Source organism: Dermochelys coriacea, chromosome 1 (assembly GCF_009764565.3).
Source record: "Dermochelys coriacea isolate rDerCor1 chromosome 1, rDerCor1.pri.v4, whole genome shotgun sequence".
NCBI lineage: Eukaryota > Metazoa > Chordata > Testudines > Dermochelyidae > Dermochelys > Dermochelys coriacea.
The window spans coordinates 176,820,907-176,838,658 of NC_050068.2; the positions used below are offsets into that span (position 1 = coordinate 176,820,907).

The following is a 17,752-nucleotide window of genomic DNA, read 5'->3' on the forward strand; positions in this document are numbered from 1 at the left end:
TGCATCTGAGAGTGCTAAAGGAGTTGGCAGATGTGACTGCAGAGCCATTGGCCACTATCTTTGAAAACTCATGACGATCGGACGACTGGAGTCCCGGACGACTCGAAAAAGGCTAATGTAGTGCCCATCTTTAAAAAAGGGAAGGAGGAGGATCCTGGGAACTACAGGCCAGTCAGCCTCACCTCAGTCCCTGAAAAAATCATGGAGCAGGTCCTCAAGGAATCAATTCTGAAGCACTTAGAAAGGAAAGTGATCAGGAACAGTCAGCATGGATTCACCAAGGGCAAGTCGTGCCTGACTGATCTAATTGCCTTCTATGATGAGAGAACTGGCTCTGTGGATGAGGGGAAAGCAGTGGACGTGTTGTTTGTTGTCCTTGACTTTAGCAAAGCTTTTGACACTGTCTCCCACAGTATTCTTGCCAGCAAGTTAACATAGTATGGGCTGGAAGAATGGACTGTAAGGTGGATAGAAAGTTGGCTCAATTGTCGGGCTCAACGGGTAGTGATCAATGGCTCCATGTCTAGTTGGCAGCCGGTATCAAGTGGAGTGCCCCAAGGGTCGGTCCTGGGGCCTGTTTTGTTCAATATCTTCATAAATGATCTGGAGGATTGTGTGGATTGCACCCTCAGCAAGTTTGCAGATGACACTAAACTGGGAGGAGAGGTGGATACGCTGGAGGTTAGGGATAGGATACAGAGGGCCCTAGACAAATTAGAGGATTGGGCCAAAAAAATCTGATGAGGTTCAACAAGGACAAGTGCAGAATCCTGCACTTGGGATGGAAGAATCCCATGCACCTCTACAGACTAGGGACCGAATGGCTCGGCAGCAGTTCTGCAGAAAAGAACCTAGGGATTACAGTGGACGAGAAGCTGGATATGAGTCAACAGTGTGCCCTTGTTGCCAAGAAGGCCAATGGCATTTTGGCATGTATAAGTAGGGACATTGCCAGCAGATCGAGGAACATGATTCTTCCCCTCTATTCAACATTGGTGAGGCCTCATCTGGAGTACTCTGTCCAGTTTTGGGCCCCACACTACAAGAAGCATGTGGAAAAATTGGAAAGAGTCCAGCGGAGGGCAACAAAAATGATTAGGGGATGGGAACACATGACTTATGAGGAGAGGCTGAGGGAACTGGGATTGTTTAGTCTGCGGAAGAGAAGAATGAGGGGGATTTGATAGCTGCTTTCAACTACCTGAAAGGGGGTTCCAAAGAGGATGGATCTAGACTGTTCTCAGTGGTAGCAGATGACAGCACAAGGAGTAATGGTCTCAAGTTGCAGTGGGAGAGGTTTAGGTTGGATATTAGGAAAAACTTTTTCACTAGGAGGGTGGTGAAACACTGGACTGCGTTACCTAGGGAAGTGGTGTAATCTCCTTCCTTAAAAGTTTTTAAGGTCAGGCTTGACAACGCCCTGGATGGGATGATTTAGTTGGGGATTGGTCCTGCTTTAAGTAGGGGGTTGGACTAGATGACCTCCTGAGGTCCCTTCCAGCCCTGATATTCTATGATTCTATGAACTGGGATAAAATGCAGTTAAAAATTAATTTAGTAATTAGAATAGGAGAAATATTGTAGCACAAATATCAGTCTGTTTACTGTCAGTAACTACTGCTAATATAAATATATATGTATTTCATGGTACCAGAGATTATATGAGGGAAGTGTCAAGACAGATCAGCTTTCATGCCTACCAACTTTGACAATGTCTAAATGAAACCACATGTTTTTTAAAACAATATTGAAACTTACCTTTCAGAATCCATGATAGTATGCAATCTGTGGGCTACAGTTAATACTGTGCAGTTGTGAAATGCCCTCCGGATGGTGGACTGCACTAGGTTATCAGTTTCCATGTCAACAGAGGCTGTTGCCTCATCTAAGATCAGAATTTTTGTCTTCCGTAGCAAAGCCCGGGCAAGACAGACAAGCTGCCTCTGCCCAACACTGTTAAACATATTTGAAAACGGTGTCATTTCAATAACTTTGCGAAAGCAATACTGTGTTCCCACCCACAATAAATGTTAGATAATAGCTTGATCAGGTTATTTTGTAGAGAGAAAGCAATGAGTAGGATAATTTTTCAATTGTTAGCAAAACCAGATGCTTACAATCTATTTTAGAGCACATCCCTGGTTCCATTTTCCAGATGGATGCATATTTGCATCCAGTTTCCACGTTAACTTAATACCCAGTATTATATTCATGTCCTAGTTTGAACATGGGATAAATTTGAAAGAGACTGATACACAGCAGATGATTATTAAATTGTGTATTTTACAAGGGTGGGAGTTGGTTCAGGATGAGAGTTTTAAAAACTCTTTTATACTATCTTTGGAAGTGGCATGTACCTTTTAGAAATTCCATTTTTTTCAGATGCATTGGATGCAGATGCATTCCAATTTATTAACTAACCTTTCCATTTCTGCTCTGCTTTTTTAAATTCTGGATTGCCACTCTACTGCAAAAAGCTTATCAAGCATTTATTTAAATTTCTCAGATATTTAGCAGACTGCAATGGCCTGAATCTTACACTCAGAAATTTTCTATCCTATAAAAAGTGTCACCTTCCTTGGCATATCTTTGAAATAACAATGCACTGTAAAGAGAAACTAAACAGCTACTTAACTACACTAAGCAAATAATAGAAGATATAATATAGTGCAAACAATGGTGTTCTCTTGGTTATATTTTGTTCCCTTTCTTTTTCTTCTTACTTTTTATATTGTTACTTCTCTCTGATTTCAATGATTCCATTTGTGGCAGTCCTTTCCCTACCTTGGACTATTTGCTCATTTCTCAAACACCTAATAGATTTTAAGGCCAGAACAGACCATTAGATCATCTGGTCTGACCTCTTGTGTAACATGGCCATAAAATTTCACCCAGTTACTATTTAGCTAAGTGATCACAAATTGCTTTACAAGAGTAATTCTATTTAGAATGAGGGCATCACTTTTGTGACATGGAAAAATATTAGAATACCGTCATGTAGAATGTATTGAAGGAAAAGCAAGTTAGCACACCAGAAGAGCTCCCTAGCTAGTAGGTATTAAAAATGTTATACCTGAGGTTTTCACCACCTTCTGAAATCTCATGAAGGAGTTTCTTTGGGAGTGACTGGACAAAATTCTTTAAGTCACACAACTCCACTGCCTCCCACAGCTCATGATCAGAATATTTTCCAAAGGGATCCAAGTTAGATTGAAGGGTCCCAGAGAACAAGACGGGGTCCTAAAAAATAATATAAAATGCCTAAGCAGTAGCATCACAAAGCTTAAAAAACAAAATGTTTTTCAACAAACATTCACAAGAATGTTAGGATTTTAATGAAGGTATTCTAGAAATAATACTTTTTAAAAGGCAAACTAATATTTGAAATCTGAGTGAAAAGGCAAAACTAGCTATGCTCAATTTATTTAACACCACAAAGCCTAAAGAGGAGGGAGAGAGTGGTCTATTCTATGTCTCTGGTAAATGAAAATACATATTCAAAAATATGTATTAAAAAAGAAGAATGTGTACAGTTAGCAAAGAACATTGTTTGTTTTTAAAAAAAATCTACTAGCTTTCTATAAATATATCTGTAGTTACTGTGGGCCAGTTTTTTAAAAGATATTTAGGCACCTAAAGAGGCAGACAGGCAAAAGCAGGTAAGTGCTATTGAAAATCCCAGTAGGTGTCTATCTGCATCTTTAGGAACTTAAGCCTCTTAAGAATCTGGTTTTGTGCTTTTAGATGACAGGGATTTAATATTCAATTGAAATCACCTATTATAAGGCTACTTTTGATTTTGCAATATGACCAAGTATTTGATTACATCCAAAGCTCTCTTTTCCTGGGGTATACCCATTAATGAGTAACTTTGGAGTTTTCAATATTAGCCATAATTCCAGTAATAATATCCTGATTTATCTTTCCTCTGGTGAATTGGTACAAAATGGGGCCTTTCTTATAGTTACAGTTTCAGCCTTTGGGATTTAGAATTTCTTCATAGATATGCAATAGCTAATGTTTGAATGAAACAGAAGTGTCTATTCGGAAACAGATTTTACCTGTGGAATAATGTTAAGATTGCCACGTAGATCATGTAGTCCAATAGTTGATATATCAATTCCATCTATAATTATTTTACCTCCATCTCTCTCTATAATTCTAAACAAGCCATTTGTGAGTGTTGATTTACCAGCTCCTGTTCTTCCTACAATTCCAACCTGGAACAAGATATTAGCTTTAAAAGAAAAACTACTGTAATAGTGGAGAGTTTAGTAAACTAATGCCTTCAATTTCTTTTTAGTGACTTTACACACTGTAGATAGATATCACGAGTTATAAAAGAACACTGCCCCTTTGTCCATAGCCCAGTGGTTTAGGCCCCACCTCTGATTTTCCTTAACTCTCTCACACTTTGGTTGGGAATCATCATCAGGATCCTGACTGTCCAGTTTTCTCTGGGGTAGGAGGGAATTCCCAAAGAAGTGTTTTGTGGTACCCACTCAAAAGCTAACATTCCCATCTGCTGGCACTGCAGCAGCACAGAAATTTAGGGCCAGATTGTGATCCCCTGGCTCACATGAGCAGTTCCTTTGGCCCATGACTTTGTTCATACTGTTTCTGGAGATAGACTAACCTAACTATGGTTGGTGCTCAAACAAGAAATAAAAGGATTTGTATTAATACTGCCCTCATTAGAAACATAAGTAATAATTTACCATACATAAAAGACAAAAAAGAAAAATAAATGGCTGGAAAACATTTGTTTTCATGCGCCTAAAATGGAGAGCAAAAGATTATTAAAAGTCATTTTACCAAAAAATTGGCTGCGTAAGTTTTGTGTGAGGCACTCAACACTTGACAGGATTGGTTTCTAATTGGCATATCTAATCAAGCTACACTATAATTTGAAACTAAAGTCTGTCATTTAAAAACCTTGGTCCAGATCTTCGGCTTCTGTAAATTAGTGGAGTCCTATTCAAATCAGTTGAGCTACATCAATTTACACCATATGAGCATCTGTCCCCTTGTATCTAATGTTGCCATTAATAAAACTTAGATTAAAATATACTTTTCCCATTGGCTGCACAACCATTTAGAAAATAGTTTCATGAATTCTAATAGCTTATTATTTACATACCCAGTAAGAATTATCCGAATTTGGACTCCTTCAGTTATGCTTTTATACATGAAATCTATTGAATGTAGAAAGTTAAGGGGCCAATTAAACTATTTTTGATTATTTCATATTATGTACAATACCTTCTCTTTACTGTGCGTTCGGAAGGAGACATCTTGTAGGGCCAAATCAAGACCTGTTCTATACCGAGCTTGGTAATTAATGAACTCTATTATCCCTTTATTGGGCCATCCCATCGGAGGCCTTTTAGACATTATCCAGGGGGCCTGAAATTAAATTAACATTGTTTTAGTGCACTGTTTTACATTTTTACAAGCCACTTAAAATACTTTATGTAACCCATTTATAGTTTTAAAAATACAAGTAAACACATGACGACTCAGACTCAGTCCAATGCACTGAGAAGTCAGACAACTTCTTGGACAACATGATTTTTAATTAAAAATACTTCACCAAATGCAGAGGCATTGCATGATCCTTCTCAGTAACCAGACTCAGACAAAGATTGCACATATTCATTTAGAGAGCTACCTTGATTATTCTACCAACTCACAGGCCTGAGTTTTGAAAGAGACTCAGGCTTCCAAGGCCCTGGCTATTAATACTTCGTAATACATTCACTATTCTCAGCAAGTACAGCCTGCACCTTTCTAACAACTTTATTTGTGTCTGCAATGCCACTTACTTTGAAAAAAAATGCATAGGACACACTGTTCAGACTATATCAGGAGCGAACCCATGATAGTTAAGGTCAGGAATCACTTCGGCTTATTTGGCCCACTATGGGAAGTGGCAGTATTTAAGAATGGCAGCCATGGCTCTTGGAAGTCTGAAGCCCAAACCATTCAAGCCGCCATAGTGGAGCTTCGACAGCAGAGAGGAGAAGGACATTCTGTGAAGCCAGCGCCTCTTATACCTCAGCAGGTTTGTTCTCCTCTGATGGAAGCAGAGGGGAACACTCCAGCCTAGAATTGTGATGGGCAACTGTTATTCTAGTTACAGCAATTCATAAAATATCCACTCCTACCTTGCAACTTTTGTATCAGCCTAGTAGCAAAGGTTTTGATGATGGCAGATATCTCAAGCTCTGTAGTGAATGGAACATACCATGTATCGTTGCACCACTGTATATTTCTGAATTTCAATCATGGGATGTGATTGCAACTCATGTAGACATACCCAAAGAGCTGGACTAGCAGTGAAGCCGTGACAGCATAGCTTCTTCATGGGCTGTACAAACTCTCCTGGGTAATTACTCTGGCAATTACCCTGCACTGAAGTCCATGCTGCTGTGATTTCACTGCTCCAGTAGCCAAGCTAGCTAGCTAATCTGTCTCAGGTTCATCTACCTGAGCTGTCATCATACTCCGTGATTGTAGTATAGATATACTCACAGACAAATTCAGATAGTAATTCATGATGAGACTTAGAGATTTAAGATTTATTTTATGTATTTGTTTGTTTCTAACTACCATAGCTACCACAAAGTCTGATGTCAAAAAACCTACTGGTCAACATTAAAAATACAAAACTGTTCTGACCATTAATGTGAAGAGAAAGTCATTAGCTCATGAATGTATCACACTTTGAGAATGTACATATATTATTAATTATAAGATGCCATTTTTATTAGTCATTCAATTTATTTTCTTTTTATCAGTTAGCCACTAGCTTATACACATATATGAAATAGTATCCAAATACTAAGTTTATATTCAGTCTTCTAAAATGCTAACCTCTTTGTCCATTTTTTCATATTCACAAGCTCTTTCAATGGAAACTCCATTAGTTTCAATTTCACATGCTTTACGCACCCAAAAATTCAAACTTTGAGTTATCTGAAAAAAATAAGATATATTCATGAGATGGTCTAGGTTTACCTGGTCCTGCCACAGCATAGTGGGCTGGACTTAATGACTTCTTGAGGCCCCCTTCAACCCTACATTTCTATGATTCATTCCACAGAATGTATTAAAATTGTTTGGCCTTCGTAAACAACATAATTATATATATATATATAAATAATATTATGGATACTAAGAAACAGCATCAAAACACAGTATCAGCTGCTTAGATAGTTCCAGAAGATGCACAGCACAAGTCAGGAGTTGGTATGCAAAGCTGGCTTTAAGCTTCCACTTTCACTGCATTTATCCCAGTGCTACTCCAAGCACTTCTTCTATCATTTGCTGCGTTAGAAAAACTAGGTCAGGATCAGTGTAGGGTACAGGGCATCCTGGCTATCACCTTTTCCCCAGTAACCAAGCTCCCCTTCTGTGTTACACTGGCAGAAAGAGGAAGTGTAGGTTAATGAGCCTGTGTAGTATGTATACTGTTGCAGTATTCCCTTTACACTGGGACAATCCTCCCTGAGCCGCTTACACAAGTATCTTAGCAGCGTGAAAAAAGCAGCTGCAATGCACCTAGGGATTGGGTCCAGAGCGTCTGCCAAATCACTTCTATCCTTAAGCACTGAGAAGCTATTTTTGCAAGTATTAGTGCTACCTAGTCCAATATTGGCAAGTTAATGCAGTGGACACTAATTTTATACGTGAATTCTCACAGTTGCCATGTGATGGCTGCTCAGTTACAGCAGTACAAAATTGGTCTATTTTAAACTGTTCTAAGACATTGTACATTATATATCAGAACTAGATATTAAACTAACAAAACTGGTCAGTGACATAATAGGTTAATAAACTAGCCATCCTAGGTTAAATTGTTGTTCCTAGGTAGGAATATTTAATGATGAACCTAAAGGCTTCTTAACAACAAAAAAACACAAAAAAATCAGCTATACTGAGAGCCCATATATAACTAAATGTGTATAAAAGATTAAAAGTACAAATAAAAAATATTAACATGATTGAAAGCTAGTTTGTAATATACCTATCTGCAAAGACCTGAGTTCAGAGCTGTGATCCTCCAATTAAGATGCCTGTGTTTTGGTGTTAAGTTAAAGCATACAAGAAATTATGTACCCTTTCCTGTGCTGATGCAATCTGTTGCAGGAAAATTACAGAACACTGAATTCAGGTCTTAGCAGGTATAAAGTCTTGCAGTAGCCAGTATCATCTTCATGGGTATAGTGATATATGTCCATGATACTTTACCCCAAAGAACATACATTCTAATTTTATACCACAGGATGAGTGAGAGAGAGCGGGAAAGTACACAGGTGATAGGACAAAACTATCACGATATTGTGGATCCGTGGGTTTTTAAAACTCTTTAAATCATTAGGTTTTATTGTCTCTCTAGCCATTAATCAACATAGGTCTAGCCCTCCTTATTAAAAGGGACATGCCTATCAAATGTGATCCCACGATGCTACTTTTTTTTTTAAATAAAATAGGGCCAGTAGAAATGTTTCCATTAAATACTTCAATACCAATACAAAGCTCATTTTTAAACCAACCTCCTCCTTGCAATGATGGCAACCTAAATATTTCAGCATTATGCTAGTGCACCAGAACTAGAAAGTACATATCTGAAAACACAAGTGCAATTGACTAGACTATTTCCCTTCTCCAAGCTAGCAAAATACTAAAAGTAAGCCATCCAGTGTAGTAAGTTTAATACTTACAATTCTGTTTCAATATTCCAATATTTTGTTGTTGCATTTAAACCTATCAATATATGAATTGTTAATCATACATAAGCTTCCACAATTAGTGTAAATTCAAAGAAAAACACATAGTAATGAGAGTACATTCTGCTCAGTTACATCCATGAGATTAAAAATTGCACAGATGTAACTGTGCAGAATTTGACCTACTAAATTTTACCCCAATCATTCTTGCCTTCCATATAACATATTGTAGAAGCATCAAAACTATACCATCACTTACATTCAGTGCATATGATATGGATAAACCCATTGTAGAGGAATTAATTGTATTTCCAGCCAGCACTGCAAACAAGGCAGCAAAGAAAACCATCAGGTTTCCTAGAAACTCAAGCCTGACAGCCAACCACCTGTAGTCAATGTAGCCAGGGGGAAAAAAAAAAAAAAGACTTATCTAAAGAAATTTTATTATGGAACACTGATATAGTAAAATATCAACAATTATCTCTTATAGCACTTTTCATCAACATGCTTTACAAAGAAGGTAAGTATCATTATCTCCATTTTACAGATGGGGAAACTGAGGCACAGAGCGGGTAAGTGACTTGCCCAAGATTACTCAATAGGCCAGTGGCAGAGCTGGAACAGTCCAGTGCTCTGTCAGCTACGCCAGACTTCTCCCCAATCCATATAAATAGACAGCAACTCCATAAGTAAGACTGACTCTAGCTCTGAGTTTTATAAAACTGATTTATCTCCTAATCCCTTAGAATAAATCTGAAATTCTAGCCCCACTGAAGTCAAAACTCCCATTGACTTCAGTGGGGCTAGGATTTTATTCTTATGGTTTCAATGATCATATGCAAAAAGCTATTACATTCTCTTCACTAAAATTCTACACCTTAAAAAACACACCTCAGGTTAACTCTGGAAATGAACAGATGGAGGATCTAACACCATTTCCCTGCTGAAGCATAAACCCTCATCACTTCATCAACCCATCTGAAGAACCTATTTTCATTCTAACAAATACAACAGATATACTTGAAGCAACAGGAGATTCACTTTTCTAAAAATTCAGCTTTTAACATAAATTATCTTTTTAAAGTGAGAAACATTGAAGTGCTCATGAAATATGCACCTTCCAACTGTATCTCTTTATAAAATCATGTAGGGAAAAATTAGTTAGTTTATAATTCTCCTCTTTCAGCAGCTGTTAGTAGACTTCATTGTTGTAGAATATTCTCATCTCAGAGCAAGCATATCTATCTCCTATAAATTAACTGAATTCTTACACACAAAGGACAACATACCCCATTGCCTAGATACAAACCAGGAAGCCAATACTAAGAGTGCTGAACAAGTTACAGTGCTTACACACACATTTTAGGATTATTTTAATTTCTTAACGAGCCTGCTCCCATCGAAGCTTATTATTTTAGCCACTGATCTAAACAGGATCAGGATTTGGCCCACTGTGCACAACTTCTATAAATTCTAGATTGTTAATACAGTACCTGTTTGAGATAACATTGTTGTAAAAGCAAACCAAGTTCTCATTCACCACATCTTTGTTTTGTCTAATGAATCTTTCTTGGTGTCCAAATGCTCGGATTGTAGAAAGTCCTAAGAGAGTTTCACTGAAGTGGGAGATCACAGGAGAGTGTGATGCCCCAGCTAATCGTCGGATTTGTCGTGAACTAGCTATGTAGTATCGCTAAGGAAACAACACATACAAAAGAGGCAGATTCTCAGTTACTATAAGGGTTGGAAAAAAAGTTTCACACAGCTTTGAAACTTCAAGTACAATTTGTGGATTATTTCCATATAATAAAAAAAGTCAAACAATTTTAGCACAGAACTTTTTTCAAAAATTTCTCTTTAATTCACGAGGGCGGACAATGTCTGTGTCTTATTGAAATAACCAGGCATGTAAACTATTGGGAGGGCTAGCAGTAAGAGTAGTGTCATTTCCAAAATTGCCATCACTCCTGTTGCAACATACACCCTCTTAAGAGATGAACTAAGTTTTACATTGGAATTTCCTGACTTATGTTCAAATGAAGGCCCCATCTTAATTTTCATCAGTATAATTATAACTACCAGTATATTCTCAAATCTTGATCAAAGGTTGATAGCCTCTCTGCTCCCTCATTTATATCTATTAACATAGCTTACATTATGAACATGTCTGACATCAACAGAGCCTGGAGCGGAGATAGGGAAGCCGATGTTTCAAAGGAGAGTTTTTTTGACTCATTAAAACGACAGTTGAAATTTAGTTAAGGGATTTCTCTAAATTCCTGTTCCTCAGTGCTATAATTCATATCTGTGCTATGTATTTTCTTGAAGCAAGGTAGGCCCTACAAATATCTGTATGTGTTGTCCCAGGGTAGCACACACCCTACTTCAGTTTTTGCTTTGACTCTCTGTTTTTCCATATCAAATGCCCATTCTTTTGTCATACAATTTTATTGGTTTTCTTAGAGAGACTACAATACAATATCTTACAAGAGAAAAAAGGATGAGCAGGAAAGAATGGAAGTCACTGAAAAATACAGGCATTACCATGGTGGATAAAAATCAATAATTAAAAAAAAAATGGTGTTTTTTTTTAATTTAAATTGTTTTTTCTTGAAAATGCTTTTTGAGGAAAAAACCTATCTAAAAGATAGTTTTAATTAAGATACATGATAGCTCAAAAATATCTCAACATGGAACAGGGATTATAAATTCTAATTCTATAGTATGAGACAATATATTCATGTATTTCAGAGTAGCAGCCGTGTTAGTCTGTATTCGCAAAAAGAAAAGGAGTACTTGTGGCACCTTAGAGACTAACAAATTTATTAGAGCATAAGCTTTCGTGAGCTACAGCTCACTTCATCGGATGCATTTGGTGGAAAAAACAGAGGAGAGATTTATATACACACACACAGAGAACATGAAACAATGGGTTTATCATACACACTGTAAGGAGAGTGATCACTTAAGATAAGCCATCACCAACAGCAGGGGGGGGAAGGAGGAAAACCTTTCATGGTGACAAGCAGGTAGGCTAATTCCAGCAGTTAACAAGAATATCAGAGGAACAGTGGGGGGTGGGGTGGGAGGGAGAAATACCATGGGGAAATAGTTTTACTTTGTGTAATGACTCATCCATTCCCAGTCTCTATTCAAGCCTAAGTTAATTGTATCCAGTTTGCAAATTAATTCCAATTCAGCAGTCTCTCGTTGGAGTCTGTTTTTGAAGCTTTTTTGTTGAAGTATAGCCACTCTTAGGTCTGTGATCGAGTGACCAGAGAGATTGAAGTGTTCTCCAACTGGTTTTTGAATGTTATAATTCTTGACGTCTGATTTGTGTCCATTCATTCTTTTACGTAGAGACTGTCCAGTTTGGCCAATGTACATGGCAGAGGGGCATTGCTGGCACATGATGGCATATATCACATTGGTAGATGCACAGGTGAACGAGCCTCTGATGGTGTGGCTGATGTGATTAGGCCCTATGATGGTATCCCCTGAATAGATATGTGGACAGAGTTGGCAACGGGCTTTGTTGCAAGGATAGGTTCCTGGGTTAGTGGTTCTGTTGTGTGGTGTGTGGTTGCTGGTGAGTATTTGCTTCAGATTGGGGGGCTGTCTGTAAGCAAGGACTGGTCTGTCTCCCAAGATCTGAGAGAGCGATGGCTCGTCCTTCAGGATAGGTTGTAGATCCTTGATGATGCGTTGGAGGGGTTTTAGTTGGGGGCTGAAGGTGATGGCTAGTGGCGTTCTGTTGTTTTCTTTGTTGGGCCTGTCCTGTAGTAGGTGACTTCTGGGTACTCTTCTGGCTCTGTCAATCTGTTTCTTCACTTCAGCAGGTGGGTACTGTAGTTGTAGGAATGCATGATAGAGATCTTGTAGGTGTTTGTCTCTGTCTGAGGGGTTGGAGCAAATGCGGTTATATCGTAGCGCTTGGCTGTAGACAATGGATCGAGTGGTATGATCTGGATGAAAGCTAGAGGCATGTAGGTAGGAATAGCGGTCAGTAGGTTTCCGATATAGGGTGGTGTTTATGTGACCATCGCTTATTAGCACCGTAGTGTCCAGGAAGTGGATCTCTTGTGTGGACTGGTCCAGGCTGAGGTTGATGGTGGGATGGAAATTGTTGAAATCATGGTGGAATTCCTCAAGAGCTTCTTTTCCATGGGTCCAGATGATGAAGATGTCATCAATGTAGCGCAAGTAGAGTAGGGGCATTAGGGAACGAGAGCTGAGGAAGCGTTGTTCTAAGTCAGCCATAAAAATGTTGGCATACTGTGGGGCCATGCGGGTACCCATCGCAGTGCCGCTGATTTGAAGGTATACATTGTCACCAAATGTGAAATAGTTATGGGTCAGGACAAAGTCACAAAGTTCTGCCACCAGGTTAGCCGTGACAGTATCGGGGATACTGTTCCTGACGGCTTGTAGTCCATCTTTGTGTGGAATGTTGGTGTAGAGGGCTTCTACATCCATAGTGGCTAGGATGGTGTTTTTAGGAAGATCACCAATGGACTGTAGTTTCCTCAGGAAATCGGTGGTGTCTCGAAGATAGCTGGGAGTGCTGGTAACGAAGGGCCTGAGGAGGGAGTCTACATAGCCAGACAATCCTGCTGTCAGGGTGCCAATGCCTGAGATGATGGGGCGTCCAGGATTTCCAGGTTTATGGATCTTGGGTAGCAGATAGAATACCCCAGGTCCTGGCTCCAGGGGTGTGTCTGTGCGGATTTGTTCTTGTGCTTTTTCAGGGAGTTTCTTGAGCAAATGCTGTAGTTTCTTTTGGTAACTCTCAGTGGGATCAGAGGGTAATGGCTTGTAGAAAGTGGTGTTGGAGAGCTGCCTAGTAGCCTCTTGTTCATACTCTGACCTATTCATGATGACGACAGCACCTCCTTTGTCAGCCTTTTTGATTATGATGTCAGAGTTGTTTCTGAGGCTGTGGATGGCACTGTGTTCTGCATGGCTGAGGTTATGGGGTAAGCGATGCTGCTTTTCCACAATTTCAGCTCGTGCACGTCGGCGGAAGCAGTCTATGTAGAAATCCAGGCTGCTGTTTCGACCTTCAGGAGGAGTCCACCTAGAATCCTTCTTTTTGTAGTGTTGGCAGGAAGGTCTCTGTGGGTTAATATGTTGGTCAGAGGTGTGTTGGAAATATTCCTTGAGTCTGAGACGTCGAAAATAGGATTCTAGGTCACCACAGAACTGTATCATGTTCGTGGGGGTGGAGGGGCAAAAGGAGAGGCCCCGAGATAGGACAGATTCTTCCGCTGGGCTAAGAGTATAGTTGGATAGATTAACAATATTGCTGGGTGGGTTACGGGAACCATTGTTGTGGCCCCTTGTGGCATATAGTAGTTTAGATAGCTTAGTGTCCTTTTTCTTTTGTAGAGAATCAAAGTGTGTTTTGTAAATGGCTTGTCTAGTTTTTGTAAAGTCCAGCCACGAGGAAGTTTGTGTGGAAGGTTGGTTCTTTATGAGAGTATCCAGTTTTGAGAGCTCATTCTTAATCTTTCCCTGTTTGCTGTAGAGGATGTTGATCAGGTGGTTCCGCAGTTTCCTTGAGAGTGTGTGGCACAAGCTGTCAGCATAGTCTGTGTGGTATGTAGATTGTAATGGATTTTTTACCTTCAGTCCTTTCGGTATGATGTCCATCTGTTTGCATTTGGAGAGGAAGATGATGTCTGTCTGTATCTGTGCGAGTTTTTTCATGAAGTTGACAGATTTCCACTCTATACGGCTAAATTCAGTGCCTTGCATAATCACAGGTTTCAGAGTAGCAGCCGTGTTAGTCTGTATTCGCAAAAAGAAAAGGAGTACTTGTGGCACCTTAGAGACTAACAAATTTATTAGAGCATAAGCTTTCGTGAGCTACAGCTCACTTCATCGGATGCATTTGGTGGAAAAAACAGAGGAGAGATTTATATACACACACACAGAGAACATGAAACAATGGGTTTATCATACACACTGTAAGGAGAGTGATCACTTAAGATAAGCCATCACCAACAGCAGGGGGGGGAAGGAGGAAAACCTTTCATGGTGACAAGCAGGTAGGCTAATTCCAGCAGTTAACAATCTACATACCACACAGACTATGCTGACAGCTTGTGCCACACACTCTCAAGGAAACTGCGGAACCACCTGATCAACATCCTCTACAGCAAACAGGGAAAGATTAAGAATGAGCTCTCAAAACTGGATACTCTCATAAAGAACCAACCTTCCACACAAACTTCCTCGTGGCTGGACTTTACAAAAACTAGACAAGCCATTTACAAAACACTGATTCTCTACAAAAGAAAAAGGACACTAAGCTATCTAAACTACTATATGCCACAAGGGGCCACAACAATGGTTCCCGTAACCCACCCAGCAATATTGTTAATCTATCCAACTATACTCTTAGCCCAGCGGAAGAATCTGTCCTATCTCGGGGCCTCTCCTTTTGCCCCTCCACCCCCACGAACATGATACAGTTCTGTGGTGACCTAGAATCCTATTTTCGACGTCTCAGACTCAAGGAATATTTCCAACACACCTCTGACCAACATATTAACCCACAGAGACCTTCCTGCCAACACTACAAAAAGAAGGATTCTAGGTGGACTCCTCCTGAAGGTCGAAACAGCAGCCTGGATTTCTACATAGACTGCTTCCGCCGACGTGCACGAGCTGAAATTGTGGAAAAGCAGCATCGCTTACCCCATAACCTCAGCCATGCAGAACACAGTGCCATCCACAGCCTCAGAAACAACTCTGACATCATAATCAAAAAGGCTGACAAAGGAGGTGCTGTCGTCATCATGAATAGGTCAGAGTATGAACAAGAGGCTACTAGGCAGCTCTCCAACACCACTTTCTACAAGCCATTACCCTCTGATCCCACTGAGAGTTACCAAAAGAAACTACAGCATTTGCTCAAGAAACTCCCTGAAAAAGCACAAGAACAAATCCGCACAGACACACCCCTGGAGCCAGGACCTGGGGTATTCTATCTGCTACCCAAGATCCATAAACCTGGAAATCCTGGACGCCCCATCATCTCAGGCATTGGCACCCTGACAGCAGGATTGTCTGGCTATGTAGACTCCCTCCTCAGGCCCTTCGTTACCAGCACTCCCAGCTATCTTCGAGACACCACCGATTTCCTGAGGAAACTACAGTCCATTGGTGATCTTCCTAAAAACACCATCCTAGCCACTATGGATGTAGAAGCCCTCTACACCAACATTCCACACAAAGATGGACTACAAGCCGTCAGGAACAGTATCCCCGATACTGTCACGGCTAACCTGGTGGCAGAACTTTGTGACTTTGTCCTGACCCATAACTATTTCACATTTGGTGACAATGTATACCTTCAAATCAGCGGCACTGCGATGGGTACCCGCATGGCCCCACAGTATGCCAACATTTTTATGGCTGACTTAGAACAACGCTTCCTCAGCTCTCGTTCCCTAATGCCCCTACTCTACTTGCGCTACATTGATGACATCTTCATCATCTGGACCCATGGAAAAGAAGCTCTTGAGGAATTCCACCATGATTTCAACAATTTCCATCCCACCATCAACCTCAGCCTGGACCAGTCCACACAAGAGATCCACTTCCTGGACACTACGGTGCTAATAAGCGATGGTCACATAAACACCACCCTATATCGGAAACCTACTGACCGCTATTCCTACCTACATGCCTCTAGCTTTCATCCAGATCATACCACTCGATCCATTGTCTACAGCCAAGCGCTACGATATAACCGCATTTGCTCCAACCCCTCAGACAGAGACAAACACCTACAAGATCTCTATCATGCATTCCTACAACTACAGTACCCACCTGCTGAAGTGAAGAAACAGATTGACAGAGCCAGAAGAGTACCCAGAAGTCACCTACTACAGGACAGGCCCAACAAAGAAAACAACAGAACGCCACTAGCCATCACCTTCAGCCCCCAACTAAAACCCCTCCAACGCATCATCAAGGATCTACAACCTATCCTGAAGGACGAGCCATCGCTCTCTCAGATCTTGGGAGACAGACCAGTCCTTGCTTACAGACAGCCCCCCAATCTGAAGCAAATACTCACCAGCAACCACACACCACACAACAGAACCACTAACCCAGGAACCTATCCTTGCAACAAAGCCCGTTGCCAACTCTGTCCACATATCTATTCAGGGGATACCATCATAGGGCCTAATCACATCAGCCACACCATCAGAGGCTCGTTCACCTGTGCATCTACCAATGTGATATATGCCATCATGTGCCAGCAATGCCCCTCTGCCATGTACATTGGCCAAACTGGACAGTCTCTACGTAAAAGAATGAATGGACACAAATCAGACGTCAAGAATTATAACATTCAAAAACCAGTTGGAGAACACTTCAATCTCTCTGGTCACTCGATCACAGACCTAAGAGTGGCTATACTTCAACAAAAAAGCTTCAAAAACAGACTCCAACGAGAGACTGCTGAATTGGAATTAATTTGCAAACTGGATACAATTAACTTAGGCTTGAATAGAGACTGGGAATGGATGAGTCATTACACAAAGTAAAACTATTTCCCCATGGTATTTCTCCCTCCCACCCCACCCCCCACTGTTCCTCTGATATTCTTGTTAACTGCTGGAATTAGCCTACCTGCTTGTCACCATGAAAGGTTTTCCTCCTTCCCCCCCCTGCTGTTGGTGATGGCTTATCTTAAGTGATCACTCTCCTTACAGTGTGTATGATAAACCCATTGTTTCATGTTCTCTGTGTGTGTGTATATAAATCTCTCCTCTGTTTTTTCCACCAAATGCATCCGATGAAGTGAGCTGTAGCTCACGAAAGCTTATGCTCTAATAAATTTGTTAGTCTCTAAGGTGCCACAAGTACTCCTTTTCTTATATTCATGTAATGTTTAAGAAAAGTTTTGTAAATGAGTTCCAATAGTTCATGGATTAGGGACCCAATCTTATGGGGTTGTAGGGGCTTCTGAATAGAAAGATTAACCCAAATAATCTATCTAC

At 40.3% G+C, this 17,752-nt stretch overlaps 1 protein-coding gene across 3 annotated transcripts in view; it reads right to left on the reverse strand.

Annotated features, from left to right (window-relative positions):
• Nucleotides 1-17,752, reverse strand: part of LOC119852935 (multidrug resistance-associated protein 1-like) — a 69,474-nt gene that overhangs the window by 3,552 nt on the left and 48,170 nt on the right. For 2 of the 3 annotated variants that reach the window (XM_043509393.1, XM_038395092.2), the window contains 7 exons: nt 10,226-10,425; nt 8,992-9,118; nt 6,877-6,978; nt 5,263-5,406; nt 4,062-4,220; nt 3,074-3,240; nt 1,759-1,953 (listed from right to left, as the gene is read on the reverse strand). In XM_043509393.1, the coding sequence (XP_043365328.1) occupies nt 1,759-1,953; nt 3,074-3,240; nt 4,062-4,220; nt 5,263-5,406; nt 6,877-6,978; nt 8,992-9,118; nt 10,226-10,425 (1,094 nt within the window). Of the gene's footprint in view, nt 1-1,758; nt 1,954-3,073; nt 3,241-4,061; nt 4,221-5,262; nt 5,407-5,833; nt 6,106-6,876; nt 6,979-8,991; nt 9,119-10,225; nt 10,426-17,752 lie in introns of those variants that run through there. The other variant, XM_038395131.2, reaches the window with a different exon arrangement.